Source organism: Eulemur rufifrons, chromosome 30 (genome assembly GCF_041146395.1).
Source record: "Eulemur rufifrons isolate Redbay chromosome 30, OSU_ERuf_1, whole genome shotgun sequence".
NCBI classification, from domain to species: Eukaryota; Metazoa; Chordata; class Mammalia; order Primates; family Lemuridae; genus Eulemur; species Eulemur rufifrons.
The window spans coordinates 99,570,805-99,584,474 of record NC_091012.1 but is presented as its reverse complement, the minus strand read 5'-3'; the positions used below and the strand labels follow the sequence as shown (position 1 = coordinate 99,584,474).

At 47.7% G+C, this 13,670-nt stretch overlaps 1 protein-coding gene and 1 non-coding gene across 2 annotated transcripts; one reads left to right on the top strand and one right to left on the bottom strand.

Moving 5' to 3' along the window:
• The first annotated feature begins 5,695 nt into the window (after positions 1–5,695).
• Positions 5,696–6,850, top strand: LOC138378422 (6-phosphofructo-2-kinase/fructose-2,6-bisphosphatase 1-like). Its single transcript, XM_069463763.1, has 2 exons — positions 5,696–5,912; positions 6,449–6,850. Exons 1-2 carry the CDS (start codon positions 5,748–5,750, stop codon positions 6,509–6,511), a joined length of 228 nt encoding a protein of 75 aa, XP_069319864.1. The 5' UTR covers positions 5,696–5,747; the 3' UTR covers positions 6,512–6,850.
• Positions 6,851–11,750: 4,900 nt separating this feature from the next.
• Positions 11,751–11,913, bottom strand: LOC138379173 (U1 spliceosomal RNA). The gene has a single exon (XR_011231979.1). It is a non-coding gene; the product is annotated as a U1 spliceosomal RNA (small nuclear RNA).
• Positions 11,914–13,670: the final 1,757 nt, after the last annotated feature.

The window sequence follows — 13,670 nt, the reverse complement described above, 5'->3', positions numbered from 1 at the left end:
TTTTGTACATGGTGTAAGATAAGGGTCCAATTTCATTCTTTTGTATGTGGATATCCAGTTTTCCCAGCACCATTTGTTGAAAAGACTGTCCTTTCTCACTGAATGGTCTTGGTGCCCTTGTCAAATATCATTTGAGCATATGTGTGCGGGTTTATTTCTGGATTCTCTATTCTATTCCATTGGTGTATATGTCTGATTTTATGCTGGTACTATGCTGTTTTGACTATTGTAGCAAGAATAGCCAAAACAAATTTTGTGATGAGTTTTGAAATCAGGAAGCGTGAGTCTTACAACTTTGTTCTTTTTCAAGATTGTTTGGGCTATTTGGGGGTCTCTTAGGAGCTATATGAATTTTTGGATGGGGTTTTCTATTTCTGCAAAAAATGCCAAGGGTTTCTGTCAGTTCATTTTGTCTATTTGAACTAACCATGTTTTCCTGTTTCTTTGTATTCCTTGTGATTTTTTGGTCCAAAATTGGATATTTAATTATCATAATGTGGTAACTCTGGAAATCAGAATCTCCCCCTTTCCCAGGTTTTTTTGTTTCATTGCTGAAGGCTGTAGTAGTCCTTTTGTTTTTAGACCCTTCCAAACTATTTTTTCAAAGACTATTCCTTGTCATGTGTGCTCACTAAAGTCTCTGTTCCTTTAGCTTGGTGTTCAGCTAATTTTTGACAGAAATTTCTTTGAATTCTAGGAATGGAAACAAACAAACAAACAAAAAATACGAAAGAGAGAGACAGAGAAAGAGGGAGGAATTAACTACCTCTCTTAATCTTTGTAGACTGGCCCTGTGCCGAGGCAGTCCTTACCAATTAGTTAGGCTTGCTCTGAGCCTAGGAAGCAGCCTAAAGTGAAAGCTTAAGGTATTTTTGGGTCATTTCTGAGCATGCATCTTGCCTGAACATGTGTGGGCTTTCTAAATTCCCCCATACTTGCAGCTGCTTTTGAATGTCCCCTTCCTTTACTTTTTCAGGCAAGGTTTCTATTAGTTCTTTAAACATATTTATAATTACCGTTTTGAAGTCCTGTTGTGTTAAATCCAATATCTGGCCCCTCTCACAGGCAGTTTCTGTTGCCTGATATTTTTTCTTTTGTATGGTAATTTTCCTGTTTCTTTAGTAATATATTGTAGCAACTCTGGACAGTGATTCCCCTCCCTTCTCTCCAGTGCTTGTTTATGCAGTTGTTTGGTGGGGGGCCGGAGTGGGGGAGTTGTTATTTTAGTGGCTTAGCTAAACTATTTTACTGAAGGTTATTTTTCTACAGTGCAAAAACTTTGGTGTTGCTCCTCAGGGTGCTCAGACTTGGGCACGCACGCAGTCATTATGGGATGATAGTGGTTTTAGCGGGGCTCATTTTGATTGTCTATTTCCGTGATCTCTCTGCCAAACTATCTATCTTACCTGGTATCACACACAGTTGTCAGTCTCCACTAATTACTGGTGTATTGCTCTATTATTTTTGACTATGCCCCGGGGCATAATTTGCTCTACAGTTTGATTCAGTTAGTTTTCAGGCAAGGATAGCTTTTGAGGCCAGGCTTTGAGGCTTGCTATGATCCCAGCAGAGTTCTTCTTAGCTGTATATTTCCCTGGTTCTGTCAGGTGAACCACCTGGCCTATAATTTTGCTTATTGCTCTTAATTAAGAGGAACCATTGTTTTCAAGTCAGTTCTTTTTTTTTTTTTTTTTTTTTCATTTCATCTTGTTATGGGGGATACAGAATTGCAGGTTACATACGTTGCTCCTGTACCGCCTTTCCCCCCAAGTCAGAGCTCCAGGCGTGTCCGTTCCCCAGGTCGTGCACATTGCACCCATCATGAGGTATATATCCCTCCCTTCCCCACGCCCCCTTCCCGTCAAGTCAGTTCTTATGGGGAGAGGTTTGGAGCTCCTTTTCTTATGCATTGCCTCCCTCCCTTGGAAAAAATCTCTGAGCCTCTACTTGGGCACTGAACAAGGCAGAAGACTATTGTCATCTCAGCTTGCCTCTCCCAGTGTGGAATCTCTGCCCCATGATTGAGCTGGGGTAAAGTGGATTGAGCTACCTGTATTACTGGACTTTCATGCCTGGGATAAACCCTCTGCCCTATGAGTAGGGGGCTAGGTGGAGAAAGCGAGCCCCCTGCCTCTTGACTGCACTCACCAGAAATTTAGCTTCTTCAACTCTGAGGTGGGAGGGATGAGAAATGCTGATGGCCTGTCCCTCCAGGTAAGATATGGTAATTGTTGATTGGGTGCAGAGAAGAGAGGGAGCCTGTTTTCTTGGCTACACCCACCTGGAGTGGTATTTCCTTCAAGCTGAGTGGGGGAGCGGGGAAGGAAGGAGTGGGTTCTAACTCAAGGGCCACAGACTCTTACTGTTCTTATCAAGTTTTAGTAGATTTTGTTGAATGAATGATTCTTCATTTGCTGTATGCACTTAGGGCAATTTCTAGAGATTTTAAATGGTTGTTTTTTTCATCATTTCTATCAGTTTTGCTTGTATGCTGGGGTGTGGGTCCATGAAGTGCCTCACTCTACTTTCCTAGAAGTGGAGTCTAAATCTTGGCTGTGGATTTTTATACTTGAACATGTTTAAAAACTGAGTCAGGAGAGAGGGAGAGACTGAAGAGAGAGGTAACTGATTTATCAAGGTTCCTGATGAAGTAACAGGGAATAGGACATAGAACACTGGTGGAAGGATTAGTCAACAGGAAAAAGGGCACCTCTTCCACTGTGTGAGGAGGGAAGACAGGAGAGGACAGATAGGGATGCTCAAATTTGTAAGTAGTTTATGGCAGGGAGTTGAGGACATTGCTGTCTGTTTTCTCCTATTTTCAATGCTGAGGAGGTGAGGTCAGGGTGAGTTGGAGGTATGGAAGGGCTGAGGAGAATGGGGTTTTGGCAAAACTGTGAAGACTTGGGCTAGGATTTCATATTTCCTTTGCCTTCAAAGGGAGATGCTCAGAATCATGTGCATGAATAAGCCTTTTAGTGTCTCATGGAATCACAGATGAATTTCTGGTCCCGGATGTTTGCTGAGCTGGCCACAAGATCAACTCCTCTGGAATCCAAGACAAATGTCCATTTAGAAATGTGTCTGTGCCTCCTTTTTTCCAGAAAGTGGAAACTTGGGAATTCTGCTCCCCCCTCCTTCCTGCTACAGCTGTCAGGAAGCTTAGGGGCCAAGTGAGCCCCTACTCTCTGAGGCGCCTGCTCACATACATTCCCTTGGCTTCTTTCCTTTCAGAGCTCTTTGTTCTGTTTTTTCCCTCACAGGATTGGTCCTACCCTCTGCTTTAACCTTTAAGGAGAAGGGGGAGGGAGCTGCCATTTATAGCTTAGGGCTTAAGAGTGCAGGCTGCAGGGACTCAGATGGCCTGTGGGCCCAGGTACCTGTGGCTGCTGTGTGGCCCTGCACCAGTCATTCACTCTCTACGCCTCACTCTCCCCATCTATAGCACAGGGATGACGACAGCTCCTGGTTCAGACACAGTGTCTGTGGGCATTCAATGAGGCCATTTATGGAAAGCATTTGCAACCACACCTGGGTCTCAGAGAGCGCTAAGTGATGCTAGCTGTTGCAATCATCATCCAGTCTTCGCTACTCTGGGCCAAACAAATCGGAGGGAGGAGTTTGCTCAAATTCTCACCAAGGTCCTGGGCTGCGGGTGGCATCTCGCCCATTTTACAGATGGGAAAAGTCAGGCAGAGCAATGGTGTCACTTGCTTTGCTGGTCCCTCGTTAGGATAGCCTCAAAGGTGGGATCTGAACCCAGTCTGTGTGTCTGCCTCTCTCCACTCTGTCCACCTCACGGCCTCCCTGGGTCGGCAGGGTCAAATCAGGCAGACCCTCCCGTGCTAAAGTGCTTAGTGGGGTGGCCACGTGAGCTGGCCTTTCTCTGTGCCTGTCCTCTCATCTCTGGGATGAGGCGTGTAGGCCAGCTCCGTGATTCTCCAGCCTGGCTGGACATCAAGGTCGCCTGAGACTGCTTAAATGTGCAGATTCTGGGTCCCACCCCATGCTACTGAAGCAGACCCTGAAGGCTGGGTCCAGGAGTGTGCATTCCTATGAGCTCATGTGATTCTGATGTAGGGTGTCTGGCCTTGGAAATCCTCTAGCAAGCCTGGCAGGCAGGAGGCCTCTCTGCCCTGCAGCCCTGAGAAGGTATCCTCCCTGCGCTCCCATCGTCCTTCCACACTCAGTGGCGATCCAGGGGACAGCAGTTTGCCCAGTGAGGCTTCTACAACCTTGGTGGCATAAACAGGGAAAGTTTCACACATGAACTCATGCAGTCATTCTCCATTCACACTTATTAACTCCTTCATTCGTGCATGTTCTCGTGTTACAGTCACGCACTCCTCCGTTCACTCACACGTTTACTCATTTCTTTTCACACTCACATTCACTCTGTCAGTCAGAATGCTGTCAAAAACTGTTGAGCCTAAGAAATATTGATTTATAGAAATGCCCCATATATTTTTAGAGACAGAAATGATTTCAGGAGTCTTGCAAGGCTTTGCCCTAAAGGAAAATGTAAACGTGTTACTTCGCATATCAAAAGCTGCCTCGCCTCAGGAGAGCGTCTCAATGGTCAGTAGCAGCTGCTTTCCAAGGTGACCACTGCTATCCTGGCATATGGCTCTCACCTGTTTTGAAAGACAAAGCAGGTCTTGCCTAGAGCCACGGGATGCCAGAGCTGATCAACAAAGACAGGCTATGGGAGATGAGAGCTGATCATAAGCCGGGCCCAGACAGAACCATGCGGTTAAAGTAAATAGCATAAGGCACATCTCATGTTGACTTCTAAAATCTCTGTTCTAATACACAATTACCAGAGCCAGGATGTCTCTGTTTTTGCTAAAGTAATAGCCTTATCATAAAACTTAGAAGTTTGCCCTAAGAAGATTTTATAACTCATTGTTCACCTAGATAGAGTTAGTTGAAGGATCTGCAGTAGCCTTTTAGAAGACTTTGACCCTAAACCAAACTACCTATTATTATGTAAATCCTGTTACCCTTGGCAACCGAAAAACCTTCTGGGCACCCTGCTATGTCTATCTTCATAAATCTTTACTTTATAAACTATATCTTTGGCTCTGTGTATTATTTTTATTTCTGTTTCCTACTATTTTTTCATCCTTTGCAACGATCCCTGTCTGAGGGACCCGAACTTTTGCTGGGAGCATAGCTAACTCCCCTCAAAAACAGATGGCACACTCAGTGGGCAAACTGACCATAAATTAATGAGGACGTAATTTACAGAGGTGGGAAGGATTAAGGAAACCCACAAGGGATGGCAGAGACCCCGGGACTGCATCAGCCAAAAGCCATTACCATGCCAAACACTGAAGGGTCAAGGCACAGGAGCAGTTGTAAGAAAGTGGCGAGAGTCACAGCCAGGGAAGGGGAGCTGCCCACGAGAGCTGATGGTCTTTGTCAGGGGGCTTCAGCAGGGCCAAAGCACAGCCCGGCAGATAGGGAGGCAAGGGAATAAACACCCTCAAACTCCCGCTCTGACCACCCTCCATCTCGTGCTGTCCCTTAGTTGCAGAACAAGGGAGCCCAGCCGATGCCGCCAGCAAGGGCCCGTCTCCTGAGGCACAGAGCAGGCCAGGCGTGGTGGAGAGTGGACCTAGAGGAGCAAATGGGGAGTCTGGCAGAGAGCCCCCCACCGACAAGCCTGAGCTGCCCTTGCTCCTGCGTGGCTCCAGCCCAGCCACCTGTCCTACATCAAGATCTTCGACGTGGGCACACGCTACATGGTGAACCGAGTGCAGGACCACATCCAGAGCCGCACAGTCTACTACCTCGTGAACATCCACGTCACACCCCGCTCCATCGACCTCTGCCGGCACGGCGAGAGTGAGCTCAACCTCAGAGGCCGCATCGGAGGCGACTCTGGACTCTCAGCTCGGGGCAAGCAGGTAGGGAGGGCCCCAGACACCCAGAGGGGTTGGCCGAGCTGGCCCAGGTGGGCGGGGGGTGGGCTGGCCACTGCCTGGGTCCGGAGCTGGGGGACCCCGCGATGGGGGACAAGCAGATTCTGGCCCTTCCACCCATCAGCCACTCAGTCTTGACGCAGCCATCTGCTCCCGTATGCCCACTGCTTCCGCAGGTCTAATAGCTTGGCCCCGGCACCCAGGGCCTGCCCAAATCCGCCTGCTTCTCTTGGCCCTGCCTGACTGGTCCCCTCATCTTTCTCAGAGCTCTGGGCCTTTGCTTGTGCACTTCCCCCACCTGGGCTGCCCTCCTCTGTCCCCTCTGCCACCCCTAATCCCTCTTCTCCCAGACTCAGGGCTGCTGCTGCCCCGCCCCCGCCCTCCAGGGGTCACACTAGCAGCACTTGTCCCCACCAGCGACCTTGTCCTTCCTGCCCTCCCCGCCCCCCTCCAAGGCCCAGCACCTGCTCCACGGTCTGGTCTGGTCGAGAAAGCCCTCCCGGTCCTCTCCTCCCCGCCAGGCAGGTCGCCGCGCCCTGGGCTCCAGCTCTCCAGGTCTGGCCCATCTGACTCTCCTGGCCTGAGTCTCTTCTCCCCAGCCGGGCACACTGACCTGCACGTGCTGGGTGCCGGCTACACAAAGGGGTGCAGGGCCCCAGCATTGGGCCCTGCGCCTGGCCTTGTAGCACAGGTATTGCTTCTGCTGGGAGCACCGCTTGGGGGGGCACAAGTGGGAAGTGAAGTGTAAGAGGGACATTTGTCGTCATTACTGTCATTTATTGGGCACCTCTGCGCAGTCGTGGTGCCATCTGCTTGCACACATGTGGCCTCCTTTAATCTTCACAACAGCTCCTTGGGGTGGGCGTTGCTGTCACCGGCTTATGGATGGGGAAGCTGGGGCCCAGGGAGGAGTAGAGAGTGGCCCCAGGGCTCATGGTACCTGACAGAGCCAGGACTGAGAGCCAGGCCTTCCTGACTGCCTCAGTTCCCCACTGGAGAGACGGCAGGTGTCCCAGGCCAGGCGTGGCCCCAGAAGGCCCAGTCCTTGATGCTCCCTTTCTTACCTCCAGACGGGCAGCCTCCCCTCAAGATACACTCTGACCTCTGACTCCTCCACTCCCACCCCTCAGCGCGGCGTCAGAGGACCTGTGACAGGGGTGTCTCGGTCGGAGCCCCCGCCCTGCCCGCACAGCTCAGAGCAGGGGCTGACACGTGGCCGTCTCCACAGGGTGCAGCTTCCTAGCACCCAAGTGTGCACACGGCACGCACACAGCTGTCCCCAACCTTCACGCTCGTGGGCACAGTGCACCAGCCGGGTTTACAAAGCACTTCCCATCGACTGTCAGCCCCATCACCATCGCTCTCACTTGTGCAGCACCTACTGTGTACAGAGAGTCTGTGTGCCCCCCACCCACCATCTAAAGTGACGCTCACAGAGAGCAGGCCGGGCGAGCCAGTGCTCTCCGCCTCTCACAGGCGATACGAGGCCAGAGAGGGGCAGGGACGCGTCCGAGGGCACACGGGGACCGTGTGAGGGAGTTGGGGGCGTTTGACCCATGTCTCCTACCTCCCAGTCAAGAGCTCCTAACACCAGAGCGCATGGCCTGTTGATTCATATCTCTAATTAAATGTGTGTATAACGTGGCTATGTCTCTGTATGCACATGCGTGCCTGTGTCTACGCATCTGTGTACACGGATGTTCCTAACACACAGCATCGTGACTCATAACACACCTGTACACAGAAGAAGAGCGAGTCACTTGCGCCTCTGGACTCCCACAGCCCTTGTGGTTCCCCTCAGCGCTGCCATTGTCTCCCCCACTGCACCGGCCGTCTCCTGAGAACGAGAGCACCCCGGCACCCAGCACAGGGCCGTGAAGACTGGAGTCACTAATACAGGTCGGTCGAAGTAACAAATAAATGTCTGAATGAGCTGAGGGAGGATCTGACAGGTTGGGATGCTGTGCGGAGCCTCTGACAAGCCCCAACTGGAGAATCAAGGCACAAACTTCTAGTGCTTTGTATCAAGAGCCATGCTCTCCTCATCGAATACTACTCTCCTTTTGAGAAACAGCCTCTGGCACCCGACGATTAATTCAACAAAGTCAAGCTACTGGGTCCTGGTAGAGTTTGAACGCCTAACCACGGGACCCCACAGGACGCAGCCTGAGCTGCCCATCCCGGGCTCCACCAGTCCACAAAGCTGGGCGGGCAAGGACGCTCCATTACCTAAGGGCAGCATCTAAAGGAGATCAGAGGGGAGCGGGTCCTGAAGGCACACGTGAGTTACAGGAGGCTCCTCTCCCCCATCACACCTACTCCTGCACATGGCTTGCAACTCAGCTCATACCTACGGCCTGTGAGGAGTTCCCAATAACCAGCTTCCTGAAGAAGAAAGAAAGCCCCAGGGCATGGTTTGCAGATGACACTGCGTGATAAGCAGGAGCTAGCTGGACAGCTGAGTGGTGGTGCTCCAGCCCCACCCAGGTGTGACCCTGATGGGAAGTGAGGAAGGGAAATGTTCCCAGGAGTCAAAACTCGACCATGCATCTGCTTGATCTCTTTGTCCAGAAAGCCCCTGGCCAGGGGCACTGATCGTTACCAATTAAGCCTGGCCAGATGGTCAGAACCTAGGAGGGAACAAGATTGGAGAACTGATAATGATAACGATAATGCAATAAAATACCTAGAGAGCATTCCTTATGTGAAAGGCACAGTTCTAATTGCTTTGCCTGCATATATATGAGGAGCAAGTGGACAGATCTCTCAGAATGGGCTGTGTGGGAATACTTGTGTCTCATGTGACTGCTCACCAAAAGGAACATGATGATCCAGCCTGTGGAAATCTGCCAACCCCCTTCTCCAATGCCCCAGTGCTTTCAATGAGCAAATGGACAAAATCGCCATAGTAGAAGGGATGGATGTTATGCGTGGGTTCAACATGGATTTACCTTCACTTAGGTTGACTTGGGCACCAACACAGCTGAGTGCCCAATCTCTCAACAGCAGAAACCCCAATATGTCACCATTCCCTGGGGAGACCAACAAGTCCTTTGATGACAGAGATACATTACATTGGACCCCTTTTGTCATGAAGTTGGCATCAACTTATCCTCATTGAAATAATCATGCATTCTGGAATGTATTTGCCTTCCATGTTTGCAGTGCTTCTACCAGCACCATCATCCTTGAATTTTATAATTACTTTATATACATTATATACCATCGCAATATCCCATATGTGGATGGAAAAATCCAAACTCTGAAATATTTGAAAGAGATTAATTCTGAGCCAAATTTGAGGACCATGGCCTGGAGCCACTCCCAAGAAGCCTTGACCTGGTGTGGCTGGGTTACAGTTTGGTTTTATACATTTCAGAGAGACAGGGGTTATAGGGAAAGTTATAAATCAATACATGGGAGGCATACATTGGTTTGGCCTGAAAAGGTGGGCCATCTCTATGGGGGGGCTTACAGGTTATAAGTGGGTTTAAAGATTCTTTGACTTGCAATTGGTTAAAGACATGAAGCTTTGTTTAGAGGCTTGGAATGTTTTAAGATAAGAAGCTCTTAATCAGAGATAAGCCACTGGACATGTATTTGTTGTGTAATTTGAGGACCTGCAGGTTTGCCTTGAATACCCTTAGGCCTGTTAATGGGTTACAAAGGATGTCCCAAACAAGGGAGGGGGCATGATGAGGCATATCTGACCTCCCTCCTTCGGGCAGGCAATTTAGTTTTAGGATATGCCTTTGGCCATGAGGGGGGTCCATTCAGTCAGCCTGTAGGGGAGTGAGCCTTAAAATTTTATTTTAGTTCACAATTGGAAGTTCAGACTTCCACCTGGCCATTTGAAACTCATGCCATTGAATCAATGGGCAAAAATGGTGGGGGAGGCTGGGATGAGTGATCTTAATCATCAAGGGGAAATAGGGAGTCTGCTATACAATAAGGTAGGGAAGAGTGTGGCTGGGACCTAGGAGAGTCACTGCATGACTCTGGTACTGCCATGTCCAGTGGCAAATTTCATGGAAAATTACAACAATCCAATAAAGGTAGGACCTCCAAAAGCTTAGATTCCACACAATCATTGTGAGGACAACTTCTAGGCTCCCTTAGGAGCATAGTACACAACTTGCTCGGACAATGCATGCTCAGGATTACTGGATCTGATGGAGCAGGGATGAATCTACCTTTTATGTGAGTCTCAGGAAATTACCTGGGTGCTTTCATCCATACCATGTCCAGTGATAAAGGTTAGCCGAAGAATACAGTAGCCATACACTTGCAGGACCACAAAGGGCCTCACCCTATCAATAAAATAAACATGACCAGCTAAGGTGCTTGTTATAGGCAAGGGGCACACATGGATTCAACAAAAAGAGAGGGAAGTAAGAAACACGAGCTGTGGTCTCTGGACTAGTTGCAGTAACAAAGATTATAACCAGTCTCCCTGTTTCCTTCCTTTCTATGTGTGTTTGTACATATGTATATACATACATTTACTTATTTCCATTCTCTTTATTCATCTTCACCCCATTGTAGAATATAGAGTGGTGGTTCAATGTACAATTTAGTTCATAGCTTGCAGCGTATCTGGAAAGGATTGCAAGGTAATTAGAAGAGGATAGGTTATCACCCCAAATTCTTAGACCTGGAGTTGGAGATAGTAGATAATAAGATTTGAGATAATATCCTTTTCAAGAAGGGATGAATAGTGATTATACATGCTTTAGTAGCATTACCTTGGACCAAGACATTTGAAAGTGTTAGTTTGGGGAAAAGTTTGCTATCCATTTTGTCCTCATAAAGGGCTTGTCTCTAGTAAAAAAGTTCTTCTTTTCTTTTCTTTCTTTCTTTCTTTCCTTCTTTTTTCTTTTTTGGCTACCCAGCATTTACTCTACCCTGTTTTATTCAGTCAAGGCAAAGTGTTACTCTAGGGCATTTATTCTCAACATGGGTAATATCACCTCCAGGGGGTAAAAGTTTGTCCTTCAGTAGGGAAAAAAAATCTTACCTATTACAATGGTTTGTGGCCCTCTAAAGTCAACCCTACCCAACAAAATCTTATTCCTTAGTATTTAGTTTGTCTTACTGGGTTTTCTTGGGTATCACATGAAAGCATTGACATAGAATTTATGAAAGATACACAAAGTGTATGCAAGATCAGTATAGCACTGGTGAATAAATGACTGTGATTGGTGGTCTTTCTTTTGATTACTCATTCTTGTTCTATTGCAAGAGTTGGCCAGTGTATGCCTATTATCTACCATTAGCTGGTTTATGTTTGATCCTCATTGCCTTTGTGTGTTACTTGAGCTTTTTTTTTTTTTTTTTTTGAGACAGAGTCTCGCTTTGTTGCCCAGGCTAGAGTGAGTGCCGTGGCGTCAGCCTAGCTCACAGCAACCTCAAACTCCTGGGCTTAAGCAATCCTACCGCCTCAGCCTCCCTAGTAGCTGGGACTTACAGGCATGTGCCACCATGCCCGGCTAATTTTTTCTATATATATTTTAGTTGGCCAGATAATTTCTTTCTATTTTTAGTAGAGATGGGGTCTCAGCTCTTGCTCAGGCTGGTCTCGAACTCCTGACCTTGAGCGATCCACCCACCTCGGCCTCCCAGAGTGCTAGGATTACAGGCATGAGCCACCGCGCCCGGCCTGTTACTTGAGCTTTGAGAATTAAATATAAATAGATTAAATTTAATTGTACAAAAATTACTTGGCTCATCATTAATTATGTCAAGTGCTGGATAGAAAGAATGTTAACAATACCTGAATGACTATCTAGCAGCTAGTTATGTTAAAAGTTATTTTTTTTTCTTCAGGGGAAAGCATGAATGCTGTTCCCCACTACCACAAATTATGTAGTTGAATTCCTGCATTTGGAGAAATCACAGGGGTCAGCACACCCGGTGTGCAATGAATGAGCTTCATCCTGGGAAAACCACCTTCATGATCCTGGTATCTCCACTGTCAGGTAAGTATAAAGTTATTTTCTTATATGAAGCAAAACTTAAAACTTACATTTACTAAAAATAATTTTTAAGAATAAAATTTTAAATTGTTTTAATTTTCTGGAAAAATAACAGTTGGGATAATTTCTTTAAAATTTGGATTATAATGCTATTTATATAGTTATAAAAATTGCTAATTCGTATATATGGATACATTACAATTTATATAGGTAAATAAATTACATTAAAAGTTGCTCAGCAGATACAGTTATAAAGTTAAGCATTAATAGCTTTTTAAATTTTTTAAATTAATTTTTAACTTAAAATTTTTTATTTAGTCGTTCTTAACCCTGTATTGAATAAAAAGAATAAGCTTTATACTTATTCTTTCTAGGTAGAAAGCACAAATATACATACAGTTATTAAACAAATATACAGTAGACCTGTGATATTAAAATTTCAGGGGGCAGGGGAGGGGGAAGAGAGGAGGGAGGAGGAAGGAGCTGAGGAGGGATAAGAGAGGCAGCCAGGGCCCCGGAAGCACGGGCCGGGGGACCAGGGAGGCTGAGACACCCCAACTGCCCCCTCCCTCCTTTCCTGTCCCCCTCCATCCTTTCCTTCCAACCTCCCGCTTGAGAAGGGGGATATATTCAAATTTTATTTAAATCCCCATGTCCTGAGGGTCGTGCGCTGGGGGGAGGCGGGAGAGAGTGGGGGTGCGCACGGGCTGGGGGGCGGGGCTGGAGCTGCTTCCTTCACCCCCCTCTGCTTGCTCTGTAGCCGTAGGGCAGGGGGCCGCAGTCCAGGGTCGGGCCCAGGGGAGGGAGGCAGGTTACAGAGACCCTCCGCCTCCCTGGGAACCGGCGGTGGGCGGGGCTTGAACCCCGGAAACGGTGTAGGGCCCAGGCCTGGTCCTGGACCCCTGGGCAGTGGGGGCCGGGAAGGGGCCAGTTAAAGGCCCGTAGGCGCTGGGGAGAGGCGGGGCGGTGTGGGGGGAGGGGAGCTAGGACTGAGTGGGAATAAAAAAAAAATTTCAGGGGGCAATATTGAAAAATAGGTGGAGAAACTGCTCTAGTGGATGTGCTTACCCTAGCCAAAGGGTAGATACATGATACAATCTAGAATTACTTGGAATTTAACTAATGATATACTTAAGGAAAGACTGAAAATTGTGGGAGTTCATTCATTACAGTAATGGTCTCCAGGCCGATGAAGGTGGCAAAAACATGAACAAGAGTGTGTCCCCATTTCCCCCGCCATTCCTTCTTCCCTGCTCTGTCCACTCTCCACTTACCTGGGACCAGACTTGCTCTCATCCTCCCTGCCCCAACTGCCTTCAGTCCTGACATTAGGAGAGTGAGGTGACAGATGTTGTTCTAGGTGCTGGCTATTGATTGGTGAAGAAGGTACCTGCTTTCCTGGAGCTCACATTTTAGAGAAAGGATGACAGACACAAACAACCAAACAAATATATGAAGAAGATCATTTCAAAAAGTCAAAAGCATTATGAAAAGAAATGAAAAAAAAAACCAAACAAACCCTAGTACAAAGGTAGTATGATGGGGTACAGATGGGGAACAAGATTAAATGGATTAGTTGGGGAAGGACTCTCTATGGAGGTAAGAGTTGAGGTGAGCTTGAATGACAAGAAGTTGGTCATTTCATGAGGATCTAGAGGCATTGTATCCCAGGCAGAGTGAAACACAAGGACAAAGGCCATAGGGTGGGAATGAGCTTGGTGTATTAAAGGGTCATCAGAAAGAAGTCTGCATGGAGAGAGCAAGAGGG

Excerpts from the sequence above, each read along its gene's own strand:
- LOC138378422 (XM_069463763.1), top strand. The coding sequence starts at position 5,748 with ATGGTGAACCGAGTGCAGGACCACATCCAGAGCCGCACAGTCTACTAC. Across the intron at positions 5,913-6,448 it reads TCTCAGCTCGGGGCAAGCAG|GCAGGTCGCCGCGCCCTGGG; the intron begins GTAGGGAGGGCC and ends CCTCCCCGCCAG.